Here is a 12703-nt window from a genome sequence, read left to right on the forward strand (position 1 = left end):
GCAACAGTTTTGGAAATGAGGTTTCCACCTGACAGACGAAATGTACTGTTCTTAGTCTGTTCATCAACTGCTCTCCTACCCTGTGTTGGTTGCAGTGTACACAGTTTATCACATACGGTAATTACAGACACACAAATAACCACTTTGAACCTGCTTGTCCCTATTTTGGGCTTGTTGTTCTGTAGAAAGAGAACGTGACGTCACGCCATTGAAACAGTAACAGCTGACACCCTCTCAAGATGGCACCACCTGTCCATTGAACTCAAGGGACGGGGGCAGGGTGGGGGCTCGTTCCAGATAGGTAAAGATTTCCAAAAAAAAATTCAGAAATCTTCAGAAAACATAGTCCATCTACAATGTGACATTGTTGTGAGCTTATAGATCGGCAATTTTCACCATCGTACAACTCATACAATATGGCATACAGTAAGTTACGTACGCCCTGTAGTGACTCTGTCATGTGGACAAATGAAGGCAACGGACAAATGATGAGAACAGCAGGAGAAAAGACTCGAGTGGCTGAGGGAAGGATAAAGGTGCCCTATGATATCGTCTCTGTCGGGTGGAAACCTCATATGTCCACATTTTCAGGATTCAAATTCAAAAACAGCAATAGTAGCAGATCTACAAGCTCTTCGTGTTTCGAGCTTGTTGATGCTTTTGTGTGACGTAGTTTGCAAGTAGGGCATTAATTTATGAAAAACAGTTAAAATATGCAGATAAGAGGTTTCGGCCCGACACCAACGATATTGAACCCTTACCCAAGCAGATGTCCGACTATTGTGTCTATACTGTAACAGCAAGAGGACAGGGAGGACGAGCGGGAACAGAAAGGGGAGAACAAGGGAGTCATTAGAAGAGAGGATAGAGAGACCTACAGTCAGTCGATGGTCGTTTAGAGACCAGGAGGAAAGAGAGAGGGAAGGGGGGGGAGAAAGAGAGAGAAACCTTGGTGCAGTTTAGCACGCTACAACAGGAAACGCTCCAATCTGCTTTTAATCAGCGCGAGAGCCCCTCCTCCTCCTCTGAGTGAGACAGACAGAGGAGGACAGAGCCAAGTTCTCCCACACCAGCACTCCTCTGATAACAGCTCCGAACACACACGAAATATGCTGACTTCACTAATCACTGTGAGATGACCTACTGTACGTTGCTATGTGCTATTATGCATGCATGCTGTAGCTAGGGGACGGATCAGCAGGGCATGGCAAGCCAGTTCAATACTGCCAACTTACCGTATACAACCTTCACTACCCAAACAGACATGCTACTGTACTTCAGAAACATGCACGCACGCACAGACCTATTGTAAACACCGCATCGTTGCTGTCGGGCAGAAACCACTTATCTCCATATTTGAACTTTTTGAGTTTTTTCGTATGCTCTAATTGATCATCCAACAGCGTCACACAAAAGCATCAAACTTGAAGTTTGAGCTTGTAGATCTACTTTCTTTCCTTTATTTTGAATCCCAACCGTAACCACTAGAGCTATTTTAATCATGATCCTCCAGGTCTTTTGACAACACCCAGTGAAAAGGCTGGTGAAAATCAACAGTTTGACCAGAGTTGGATTGTTTAGCCAAAACATGTGATTTCCTGACTTTCTGTTCACCAATAATAAAAGTTCCCATTCCATTGCAATAGGTCCAACAAGTAACAGTTTTGGACATAATGAGGTTTCCAGCCGACAGAGACTGAACCACACACATCGAGCGAGAAGTTGCTCTCGTCTACAATTCTCTGTAAATATACAATTCATTGTATTATTCAACAGAGTTGTACAAGTGTTGAGCACAATACTGTGGCATTAAAACAAGGTGAATAAATGCATATAGCTGGCAAGACAATCATGCTAAGTGCCCTTGGCTAAGTATAGCCTGTCTCTGCCATCTTTCTGTTTCTCAAAGGAGCCAATCTCAATCTCCCCACGTTGGATCCATGGGGACAGCAAATGGGAAAGCAAAACAAACAACATAACATCCTGAATCCATGCTTTTAACCCCTTCTATATGTAAGATATTTCGTCTCTGTCGGGTAGAAACCTTACTTTACTTATACTGTATGTCCAAAGCTTGTAGATCTTACGTTTTATGTTTTTGTCTGACGCTGTAGTATGATCAAGTAGGGCGTTAATTGAGTACCACAGACGAAAAACAGTCTAAGTCCAAATTTCATTCTGACCCCTCCACGAAAAGGCCTCGTTGTCCTGACCCCTTATCTATCATTTATACATTATGGAAAAATAGTGTGGACTTAGACTGTTTTTCGTCTGTGTCATTCAATTTACAAGCAGCAACAGCACAGAGACAACAAATGCATGCAACAGATGGCGGTTTTGTTTTTATACTGATAATGATTAACTGTATCTGCTATCTGGGTGTATTTGTTGTTGCAGTGCTTGTATGGACCCAGGCTAAGGCATGACAGAAGAGGAACAGGCAACAATTTATACAGTTTTTATACAGTACAGACAATGAAAAGGCCTATTAAATTCAATGTCTTGTTGGTCTAACAGTTCAACTCCATTGTTATACTAACAATTAATAAACACGTGCCATTGCAATGGAATGGGAACTTTTATTATTGGTGAACGGAAAGTCAGGAAATCACATGTTTTGGCTAAACAATCCAACTCTGGTCAAACTGTTTATTTTCACCAGCCTTTCCACTGGGTGTTGTCAAAAGACCTGGAGGATCATGATTAAAACATGCACCCTAGTGGTGCATGCATGATACTACACAATAAAATCCACAGTGTTCATCTGAGAGTGTGCAAGTGGAACCAAATTGAAACTGACACTGATGGTTTTATAGTGTAACAGAGGGCCTTGCAGCTGAAGGTAACAGCCTGCTTGCTTCAAACAAGTCAATAAGTCAACAAGAAGAATAGGATGTCAGCATCAGGAACAAGCTTCCACCATTTCTGGTGTGTTTTGGAGCTGGTTTGTTAGTCCTCTCCCCTAATACATCATCTTCCAGGTAATGGATTATGGTCTCATACCATCATGAGGCCAGACACGTCATGTACAACAAGCTGTCTCTGCACTCCAAGCCCAACCAACTCCTGCTACCGTGTTGTGAAATCTGCCACCAAGGCCATAACATTTGACACCAGCAGTGCAAGACAGTGATGTGTAGTACTTAGGCTACACTGTGGGCCGGTTAACTCGCTATTGATTTCTTCCACTGATGTCTACATAGTAAAGGCCAGTCCACACAGCACATCAATGCAACTCCTTGCAACTACTACTACAACCATTATTATCCCCAAATGGCACCATTCTGCAACTGGTTAGTTCAGACCACTGCAATGGTCTCTAAAACAGTTTTCTGCAAGGAGTTGCATTGGTGTGGACTGGCCTTAATATAACACCATTTACTGCTCTCACAGGGTTGACCATGTAGATTGTAGACTGTGTGAAGACTCTGTAGAGACTCTGTAGAGATTCATCAACATGATAAATCATTAGAAAATCTCCCTCTCTCACCCTCTATTTTGAGCTCTCAATTCAGAGAGGGTATTCAGGCTGAGAATGCATATCTCACTCTATGGTACTTGGGTACGGCCAGTGTAACTCACCCTGCAACGGGTTGAGAGTGAGACTTACAAAAGCTCTGTTCTGTGGACGTTAAGACGTCAGAAGGGACTAGCACTCACCCCCAGCCATCTCGCTCCCTTGTTGGCAGCCTGCTGGATCTGAACCCGCTTCAGTATCACGTTGTAAATGGCTCCCTCCTCCACTTCCTCCCCCCAGTCCTGCACCGAGCTCTGCAGAGAGAGAGAGAGAGAGAGAGAGGGGACAGCATTAAAGTTGATCAATAGGAAGAGAATGGAAACCAAGAGCACAATGATACATAGAATCGTTATTTCTACTCCGAGCCAGTCACAACATCACAGTCCCTTTTTGATTGAGAAATGTTGCTTAAAGAATCACACCCGTGTGAAGTGAGGGGCGCTCTTATCATCGTACATCATCATGGATCATCTTATACTGGCCAATCAGAATGCCTGTTGCCACAAATTTACGTCATATTTGGCGGACATTTGACCTAATTTCTCCTTTCATTGTCGATGGCAAATATGAGACGTGTGGGGACAAGATGACGTAAAGTTACCCTTCATTGTCAATGGCATTTAATGTTTGTGTTGCAGACATTTTGTGGGGACAAAAGCTGTATATACGAGGGGCTAGCGCCCGTGTGAAGTGAGGGGTGCTCTTATCATCATACATCATCTCATTCTGGCCAATTACAATTTGTGTCCTCACTTTTGTGTTTACACACTTTCGTCTTCAATGTTTGTTGTCAGTGTTTACACAGTCCCTCAAAGCTGGACATAGGATAATAATTACAATGTAAGTACGTCGTCACACAATAAACAACGTTAACTTAAAGTACAGCACTTCAGAAGAACAGAGATGCTGTCTTCTGGGAACGACTGTGGTGTGTTGAGGCTGAACTAATTACGTCTACTAAAGTCTCGGTTTTAATGATATAGATGGAACAGAAAGGATAACACATACATGGAAGAAAAGCAGCAGTGACACAGAGAGAGAGAGAAGGCTTAAAGTGCAGTAAAAGAATGAGACTGACTGCTTTCCCAAACTCCCAACCCCCACTCCCAACATGTGTTAAGGCTTCCCTCCCTCTTGTTTCCTACCAGTGAACTCTCTTTCCCAGGTTCTCATTTCCCCCCCCCCCCCCCCCCCCCCACCCCCTCCTCTCTCCCAGTGCATCTCCCACAAAAACTCTTCCCCCCTCTCACTCAGTTCTGTCCCTTACTAATCTCTCGTTTTCCCGCTGAGATCAGAGCTGAATCTAGAATCATTAAGGGGTATACCTATTACCTACCTACTGTACAGGATCTGAGATCTGTTCTGTTTGTCTGCACTGATTTTGAATTTCATTTAATTGTCTGTTTGCATGTTAATTCCAACAGAAACTCACTGTAGCCACTGAGCCAAAATATCTTCAGAACAACTCTACAGTACAGCTACAAGAGTCAAGACCAGAGGAAATTATTCTCTGTCATAAAACACACCTAACCACACAAAACTATGCACATTTGTATGCATTATTATACAGGCATGCACACACACTGCATAATCTGAAAAACTGCAGAGAGAGTGTGTGTGTGTGTGTGTGTGTGTGTGGGGGGGGGGGGTAGAGAGTTAAATCTAATGTAACAATTGTGCTTAGTCAGGGAGTAGCAAAGCCAGGCGTCCAGGCAGAGTGCTGTGACAACAGAGAAAATATAATTTTAATCCTATAAAAAGAGGACAATATAAATAATAGACCACAGCAAAGCCCATATCGCCCAATCGCAGCATGACGCAGCACAAAACAGCACAACAAACCAGAAACCCAACACAGCTCACAATACACACAGAAACCCAAAACAGCTCACAATACACACACATGCCATCTCTGCACACAGTTAATAACAGCCTAGTCCACTCTCGCCTGCCATCCAACTTTCCCTCCATTTAAAATGCCTCAATGTCAAAGTCCACTTTCTTTTTCTCTCCCCCCCAGACAGAAAGGACTGCCGCCAACTGGGGTCACGGGTCAGAAATGGCCGACAACATGCTCAAATAGTCAGAAGGCCGGACGGACGGACACGGACAGCCAGTGGCACTCAGCCATGGTGAAGCTGTGTTGGTGGAAGAAGGGCGGTTGTTTGGGCTGAATTCAAAACACGCTGTGGAGGGAGAGAGAAACGCGCCCCAAACAATCACAGGTGCAGATAAACCGCAGGGTGCCACAGAGACAGAGAGACCGAAAAACAGAGAGAGAGAGAGAGAGGGGTCCAGTTGGCACACAACAAGTTACGAGTTAGTTGACCATGACCACATGAACCCTCGCATCCCTATTCTGGGATGAACGTACAAAAATAGCAGATCTACAAGCAACACGTGTCATGTTGTTTGTCATAGATCAGCTGTTGTCGACGAAGAGATCCGGTGTAGAGGGAAGACAAAACAAATGGGGTGGACCTACCTAGCACAGACCTCTGAGTGACTCTCTGGTCAACAAAGTATAAGGCTATAGGGATTTTAAGCTGTTAAAACTGGGAACGCATTTGTGTAATTTTGGGATTTTAACTGGGAACGCATTTGTGTAATTTTGGGATTTTTTTGGCTATTCAAAAGTAGCAGCAAGTTGCTATTTTTATTTTATTGTTTTAATCTTGAAGATGTTTGAGAACCGCTGATTTAGAAGGCGTTTGTAGAACGGGCCTCGGGTCTGAAAGGGTTTAAGTGGTTAACCTGACTGTGGTTGCTGCTGGTAGATAAAAACGAGCAGGCACTGTGTGTTTCCCATCGTTTCCTGTACAGTACAGTACAGTACACCCTGTCTGTCTCGCTGTTTGCTCTAGCCTGCTAGTCTCCCTGGCTTTGTGTAATAATCCTCCCTGGTTTGCCTTAATACCTGTCCTTTTTTATCAGCAAACCTGTCTAACTGTCTGTCTTCCCCCTCTCTCTCCCCCTGGCTGTTAGCTTCATGTTGGCCGGCTGCCGGCTAAAGCTTGACTCATTTATACGTATGTTGTGTGCGGCAAATAGCAGATCTACAAGCTCACAACACACCACATTCGTGATGCATTGTGAGCTTGTAGATCTGACTACAGCTACGACACCGGAACACAACTATATAAGTATAAATCAAACCCTAAAACTGGCCCAGAGACAGATAAATACATCAGTCCATGAGTCATGCAGTCCAACACACTCCCAAAACAATAGCAGGAGGTCTCTCTCTCTCTCTCTGCTAGCAGGCCTGGGCTGCTGAGTCCACAGTCTGCACACAAGAGCCCGCTCTTTGTCAGAACAGAGAGAGAGAGAGATGTTTTTCAGAGCAGAGTTTTTATAAAAGCCCCTGGTTGCTTTTGTGTACCAAATTTGGGGCTTATGGTCAACCAAAGGCCCTAAAGCTATGCATGAAAGAAAGAAAGATCAAAGCTGCCATTCTTTCTGGCATGTACAACAACAGTGAACAGTCTACAGACATTTCCATGCCCGCAAAAAAAAGGGTAATGTCATGATAAAGTTTGTTAAATATCATTATGACGACATCTAATGCAGGGCAGGCGATATTAGAAACCTGTTGAGATGGATATCCATGTTTGAATGGGGGATGCACAGAGTAATAAATGACCCCAGCCAATGAATATAAGACGTAAACAGGAGATGAGTTGTTTACTCTCTGCACTTTAGAAAGAGAACAGCTAGCTTCCATCATCATCTCTGAGAATGATGCTGCTTGCTCACATAGCCCACAGCAGCACAGAGTGAAGGGAGGAGACTTGGCAGAAAGGGGAATGGAATGGTATTATTTTGCCTGTGCAAATTGTACTAGTCTCCCCATTATTTAATCCTCATTTATATCTAGTTGAATGCTGGCGTTGCATTGCATAATTATTAATAGCAGATGTAGAAGCTCACTGTCACCGCGCGTGGTGAACTTGTAGATCTGCCATTTACTGATCACGACATGCACCGGCACGCAATTAAGTATAGCTGCGGCATTACAGACAGGACAGCGCAGTGAAAGGGAAAAAAACTATAAAAGCTGATGATTATCATCTATGCGTGTGAAAACAATACGCCGATGATAACAACAACAATGTGTTAAGTCTGTTGGCTTTTGTGCTTTCCTCGCCCAGACTACAGCTGGCTGGTGGGAGTTGAGAGAGAGAGAGAGAGAGAGAGAGATCGCCTCGGGGGCTTCGCCGATTGTTCCCTCACTGTTCCACTGTGTGCGCGCTCCGCCTCTCACACACAGTCACACGCTCAACTTTTCACATTATGGCCATAAAGCAATAAGGGGACAAAGTAACGGAACGCTGTGGAAGTGGGATCATTATTATTCTCGCGGTTTTTCCCCCAAAGGTCCCACTGCAAAGTGCAACCACCCATGCTGTAGCAGCAATGAATGTAGGCTATGGGGTTTAAAAGTCCACGCAGCAACAGACGGACGGGGGGGTAAAACAATTCAAAACTCGATGTTCTAATTTATCCCCCACTAACACCACCACCCCGTTTCCTTTATTTCACTACTTTCCCAAGCCCCCCCCTCTCCCCCTCCCTTTAAGCTCATTTCAAACCAGAAAATAGACAGCATTGCAGGATGCAAATCACAGTATTATTAGTTGTTGTTGTCGTTTCTTTTACCATCTTAGCTTTCCAGGCGAATCTCATGGTCAGCGTCTCTTTCATGATCCGGGGACAGCATCGATCAGAAGTTAGAACTCCGTGTTTTTAGTCCGTCAAGTCCATAAGAAATGTCAACTATAAACTCCCAAAGCGCACGGACGGAGCGACGGCACGGCGCGCCCCTTGGTTAAAATCTCTTCTTGTCTGTGTTGTGTCCCCCCCCTCCTCTCCTCTCTATTCCAACTACAACCCCACCTCCTCCTGCCTCGCTCCTCTTGTTGCTGAATGGAACAAACTCCTCCTCCTCTCCTGCACTCACTCAGACACTACAGACCGGGTTGCACCTCGCCACACGACGGTGTCGCGCACACCGAAAATTATGGAAATAAGACAAGCAGAATAATATGATGATCCGGAAACTTTACGACGTCACGCAGCACAGGGTCCCTTTATCTCCTCCTCCAACTAGACTTTCTTCTTTCAAATGTCAGTGGGCTGAGATTGACAGGCTGTGATGATAACTCACACTCAGACTGTCAAATATAACCATAACAACATTATTATGGTTATGGTTATAATTATTACGTGTTTAAAGAATAATGTAGGTATATAAGAATAAAATATACATGTTTTAGACTTCTAATCATCTTGATAGAAGGCTATCTAGAAGAAGAAGGCTATAGAAGGCTAAATCTAGCTCAGCATTGTCTCCAGGTTTTGCAGCACTATCATCAGTGCAGTGTTTGTTTGGGCCTTATCTTTGCTAATGTGTTGAATGTATGTTGTTAATGAGTCATTTTCAGACATTTTAATTTAATTAAAAAATAATAAATAAATAAAAAACAAACTTGCCAGACCCTGTTGAACCCTGATCTATAGTGCATTATGCAGTACTGTACTCTATCGTATTTTTTTATTGATTGATTACTTGAAATGTAAACAGCAGTGGTACAATGAGATATTAAAGCAAAAAGGATAACACACAAAGAGTGCTGGGGGCTTGTTTCCTTTGTGGTCTGCCTCTGTATTCAATTCATCAACATATAGCATAGAAAAATGAACACTGCGTACAAGCAGTCACGACCACGTTGCCTTAGACCAGTGTGGGAGTGGGACAATACAAGGAAGGCTGCGGGTGCTTGTCACACTGCTGTGCATTGTTAAGGGCTGAATAATGGACAACAGCAGTGTACTAGTGTGTCAGTGACTCCTATCCAGCCTTGTAAAAATGCCCACTTGTGTGATTTAGTGGAAAGAGATATGAATGAAGTGGTCTGCCTGTGTGTGAAGGGTCTTTATGCAGTGGTTTGTATGATAAATTCATATCAATTGAGACAGTAAAACACTGTCACTTTTCGGATCATAAACTGTTCAAGTCCATTTGAAGTCTATTGGGCAAATGTCACACAGACCTAATGACTGAGACGCAGGGGTCTATATACGACCCAGCGCATAAACAGGAGACAATGGGAACCATATGACACTTTTTATTGTGGTCTGCTCCAGTGGGATAGAGATGGCTAGATCTTATCATGACCCCCTTTATAATAATCTGTCTGTCTGTCTGTCTGTCTGTCTGTCTGTGTGTATGTGTGTGTGTGTGTGTGTGTGCACGCACATGCATGCCTGTGTGAGTGTGAGAACATGTTTTTGAGTGGTGCAACCACTCCCTTACGGAGCTATGTGTGTGGGTGGCTGGGTGGCTGGGTAGCTGGCTGACTGGGTATAACACTTTCTTGAAATGGTTCAAATTGTTTCACAATTCAAGATTATTATTTTCATTTAAAAAATAGCAGATCTACAAGCCCACAACCCTTCGCGATACAGCTATTTCTGAATATCCAAAGTTTAAAATTGCATTTGTCCCCAAACAATTTAAAATAGTATATAAAAAGCCTCAGATTTCAAAAGTGTTTATACGTGCAGTAGGTCTATGTAGGTACAGACAGGAAACATTGGCTGACCTTCTTACATCACAACAGTTATCTCACACACACACACACACACACACACACACACACACACACACACACACACACACACACACACACACACACACACACACACACACACACACACACACACACACACACACACACACACAATCTATGTGACAGCCCGTCCACACACAGACATACTGTACACACAACCCCCTGGCCCTGACTCCTGTTACTTCACCCATGTAATCCCACACGTCACACACAGCATCACTGACTGTCAAAACCTCACATTGCAAGCTATGTTGGACGAGTAGGTACGCGCACACACACACACACACACGCACACGCACGCATGCCACAAGCATGCTGGTCAGCCTCTTGGCGTCACCGCATGCCTCCCAACCCAGGGGGCTACAGGGTCCTGGACAGGTCAGGACTCTCTGTTCCTCCGAGAGTTGGGGTCATAAAAGGCCAGGGAAGCCCTGCTGTATACAGTATGTAGCCGACGGTACTGTGTGTGTGTGTGTGTGTGTGTGTGTGATCATGTCTGTGTCTAGGGTTCGATTTGTTAAAAAAACAAAAAAACATCCAGTGGTGTGGGGCTCCAGTTGGATACAACAGCAGGGACAAAACAAAACAACTAAATTGTGGAGAATAAAGAGAATAAATACATAAATAAATTTGACAATTAGCTAAAATAGCTGACCCACAGTTATAATGTGATAATAATCAATTACATTAATATCAAACATCATCAGAAAGTATTCAATTCAGTCTGACCAGAAGCGGAGGTCGGAGAAGGTAAAACATAACCCCACCGGCCATGAAAACTAATAATCAGAGGGCAGGGGTATCAAAAGCAGAGGCATGGATTTGGTCTGTGCCTGTGTGCGCTAACTAGCTGGCTATTTATCTGCCTCGCTGGCGGGGGTCCAGTTCCCAGGCTGATCTGCCCCAGTGTCCACACAGGTCTCCAGGGCTTCTGGGAAGCTCTGGGGGGGCAGTGGGAAGGTTGTGACCCCGGGCCCTGTGGCCCGACCCCCCAAGCTCTGGTGTGTTGATCTCACAGAGGGGGAGTGACGTCATCTCTCTGGGCGCAAAGCATGAAGACATCTGACGAATGTGACAGCTGGTGCTCTCTGCAGTCTGCTCTGAATGACGGATGAGGTTGCATCAGGACTTTGGATGAGTTTGCACAAACGTTTTCATGTCAAGGACCCCCAAATTGATTTGTATTTGGCCGTGGATGACCTATCTGAAAATTATTTGTGCCAGGGACCCCAGAAGAGAAGATTTGTGTGGGTGTTTTTCACAATTATTAAAAATCTGCCAAACATTTTAGATATTTTATTATTTATCAAATATTTTTTTTAAATAGCAGATGTACAAGCTCGCAGCGAGGCACAATGTGAGCTTGTATTTCTGCTAATGGTTGGTATGGTTCTTATGGACACACCCACTTTGAGAACGACACGGTTTACAGATTGTATAGAATTTGTACACTATCAGTGTAACCATTCCACAACAACATGATAAAAGATTAGGAGTAAAAAAAACAAGACAGAAATGTAATGTTTCTCACTAAAGCCTGGTAGATCTGGTAAAGTATAGTATATCTTTAACAATGCAATCCGTAGAACGTAGAACCTGATGTTGGGTATGATGACACCTACTGGTTGTACTGGTTGTGTGGTCTCTGTCCACACAAGGGTTCTGTGGGGGGGGGGGGGGGGGGGACGACGACGACGACTATTCGTCCCTGGTTGGTAGACTAATAGAAGTGGGACACCAGGGTTCAAATCCCAGTTAAGATTTCAGCTTTAACCACTCAAACCCTGTATGGTTGAGCGGCGTCTCTCAGGGCTCTATAGTGTATTTTCTATTTTCTGTTATTGTGGGGTGTTAGCCGAAAATAGCCGATCGACAATCAACAATTTTACTGCGAAAGTTTCCCCCACGATTCAGAAGCTGGGGTTGAAGTGGTTAACTGCTGCGTTTCTGGAACTCTCTACCAGTATTTCTGGAACTCTCTACCAGTTTCTGGAACTCTCTACCAGTATGCATCACAGAAATTAAGGGTAAAAGGCACTTTAAGAAAAGACTGAAGGATTTCTTATATATATGGCGAAATTGTAATTCTGTTTATGTCAATATACCAGTTAATGTAATCTAGAGTGAATGCACTAACCGTAGTTATGCTTTAATGTATTTCTTTTTTTTGTGATATCTGTAATGTTGTAATGTTGTTTTGTATGTATATTATTCTGTGAGGACCCCAGGAAGAATAGCTGTTGCCAGGTGCAACAGCTAATGGGGATCCTAAATAAACTAAACTAAATAAACTGTAGTGATGCACCAGAAACAGGCCAATTGTTTGGCCAGCTCAATAGATTGATTCATTCAGCCTGTTACTTTCATTTATTATGATCAGGGGCTCATCATCACCATGCTGGCTTGTGGTGGAAATTTGTAAAAATTCTATTTTAGCCACGGACATACAAAATGAGTACACCACCACATGAATTACCATTACAGGTCTGTAACTCCATTTGGTTCCATTTGTACACTCTCAGAGTTATGGGAACCGCTGTCCTAGTGGTCTCCT

The 12703-nt window shown here is 43.8% G+C and overlaps 1 protein-coding gene across 3 annotated transcripts in view; it reads right to left on the reverse strand.

The window, feature by feature from the left end:
- Positions 1-12703, reverse strand: part of LOC306927224 (ral guanine nucleotide dissociation stimulator-like 1) — a 74636-nt gene that overhangs the window by 17024 nt on the left and 44909 nt on the right. For 2 of the 3 annotated variants that reach the window (XM_079506924.1, XM_079506925.1), the window contains one exon: positions 3661-3771. In XM_079506924.1, coding sequence (XP_079363050.1) covers positions 3661-3771 — 111 coding nt within the window. Of the gene's footprint in view, positions 1-3660; positions 3772-8176; positions 8385-12703 lie in introns of those variants that run through there. The other variant, XM_079506926.1, reaches the window with a different exon arrangement.

The sequence above is a fragment of the Electrona antarctica genome (assembly GCF_951216825.1).
Source record: "Electrona antarctica genome assembly, chromosome: 7".
NCBI classification, from domain to species: domain Eukaryota; kingdom Metazoa; phylum Chordata; class Actinopteri; order Myctophiformes; family Myctophidae; genus Electrona; species Electrona antarctica.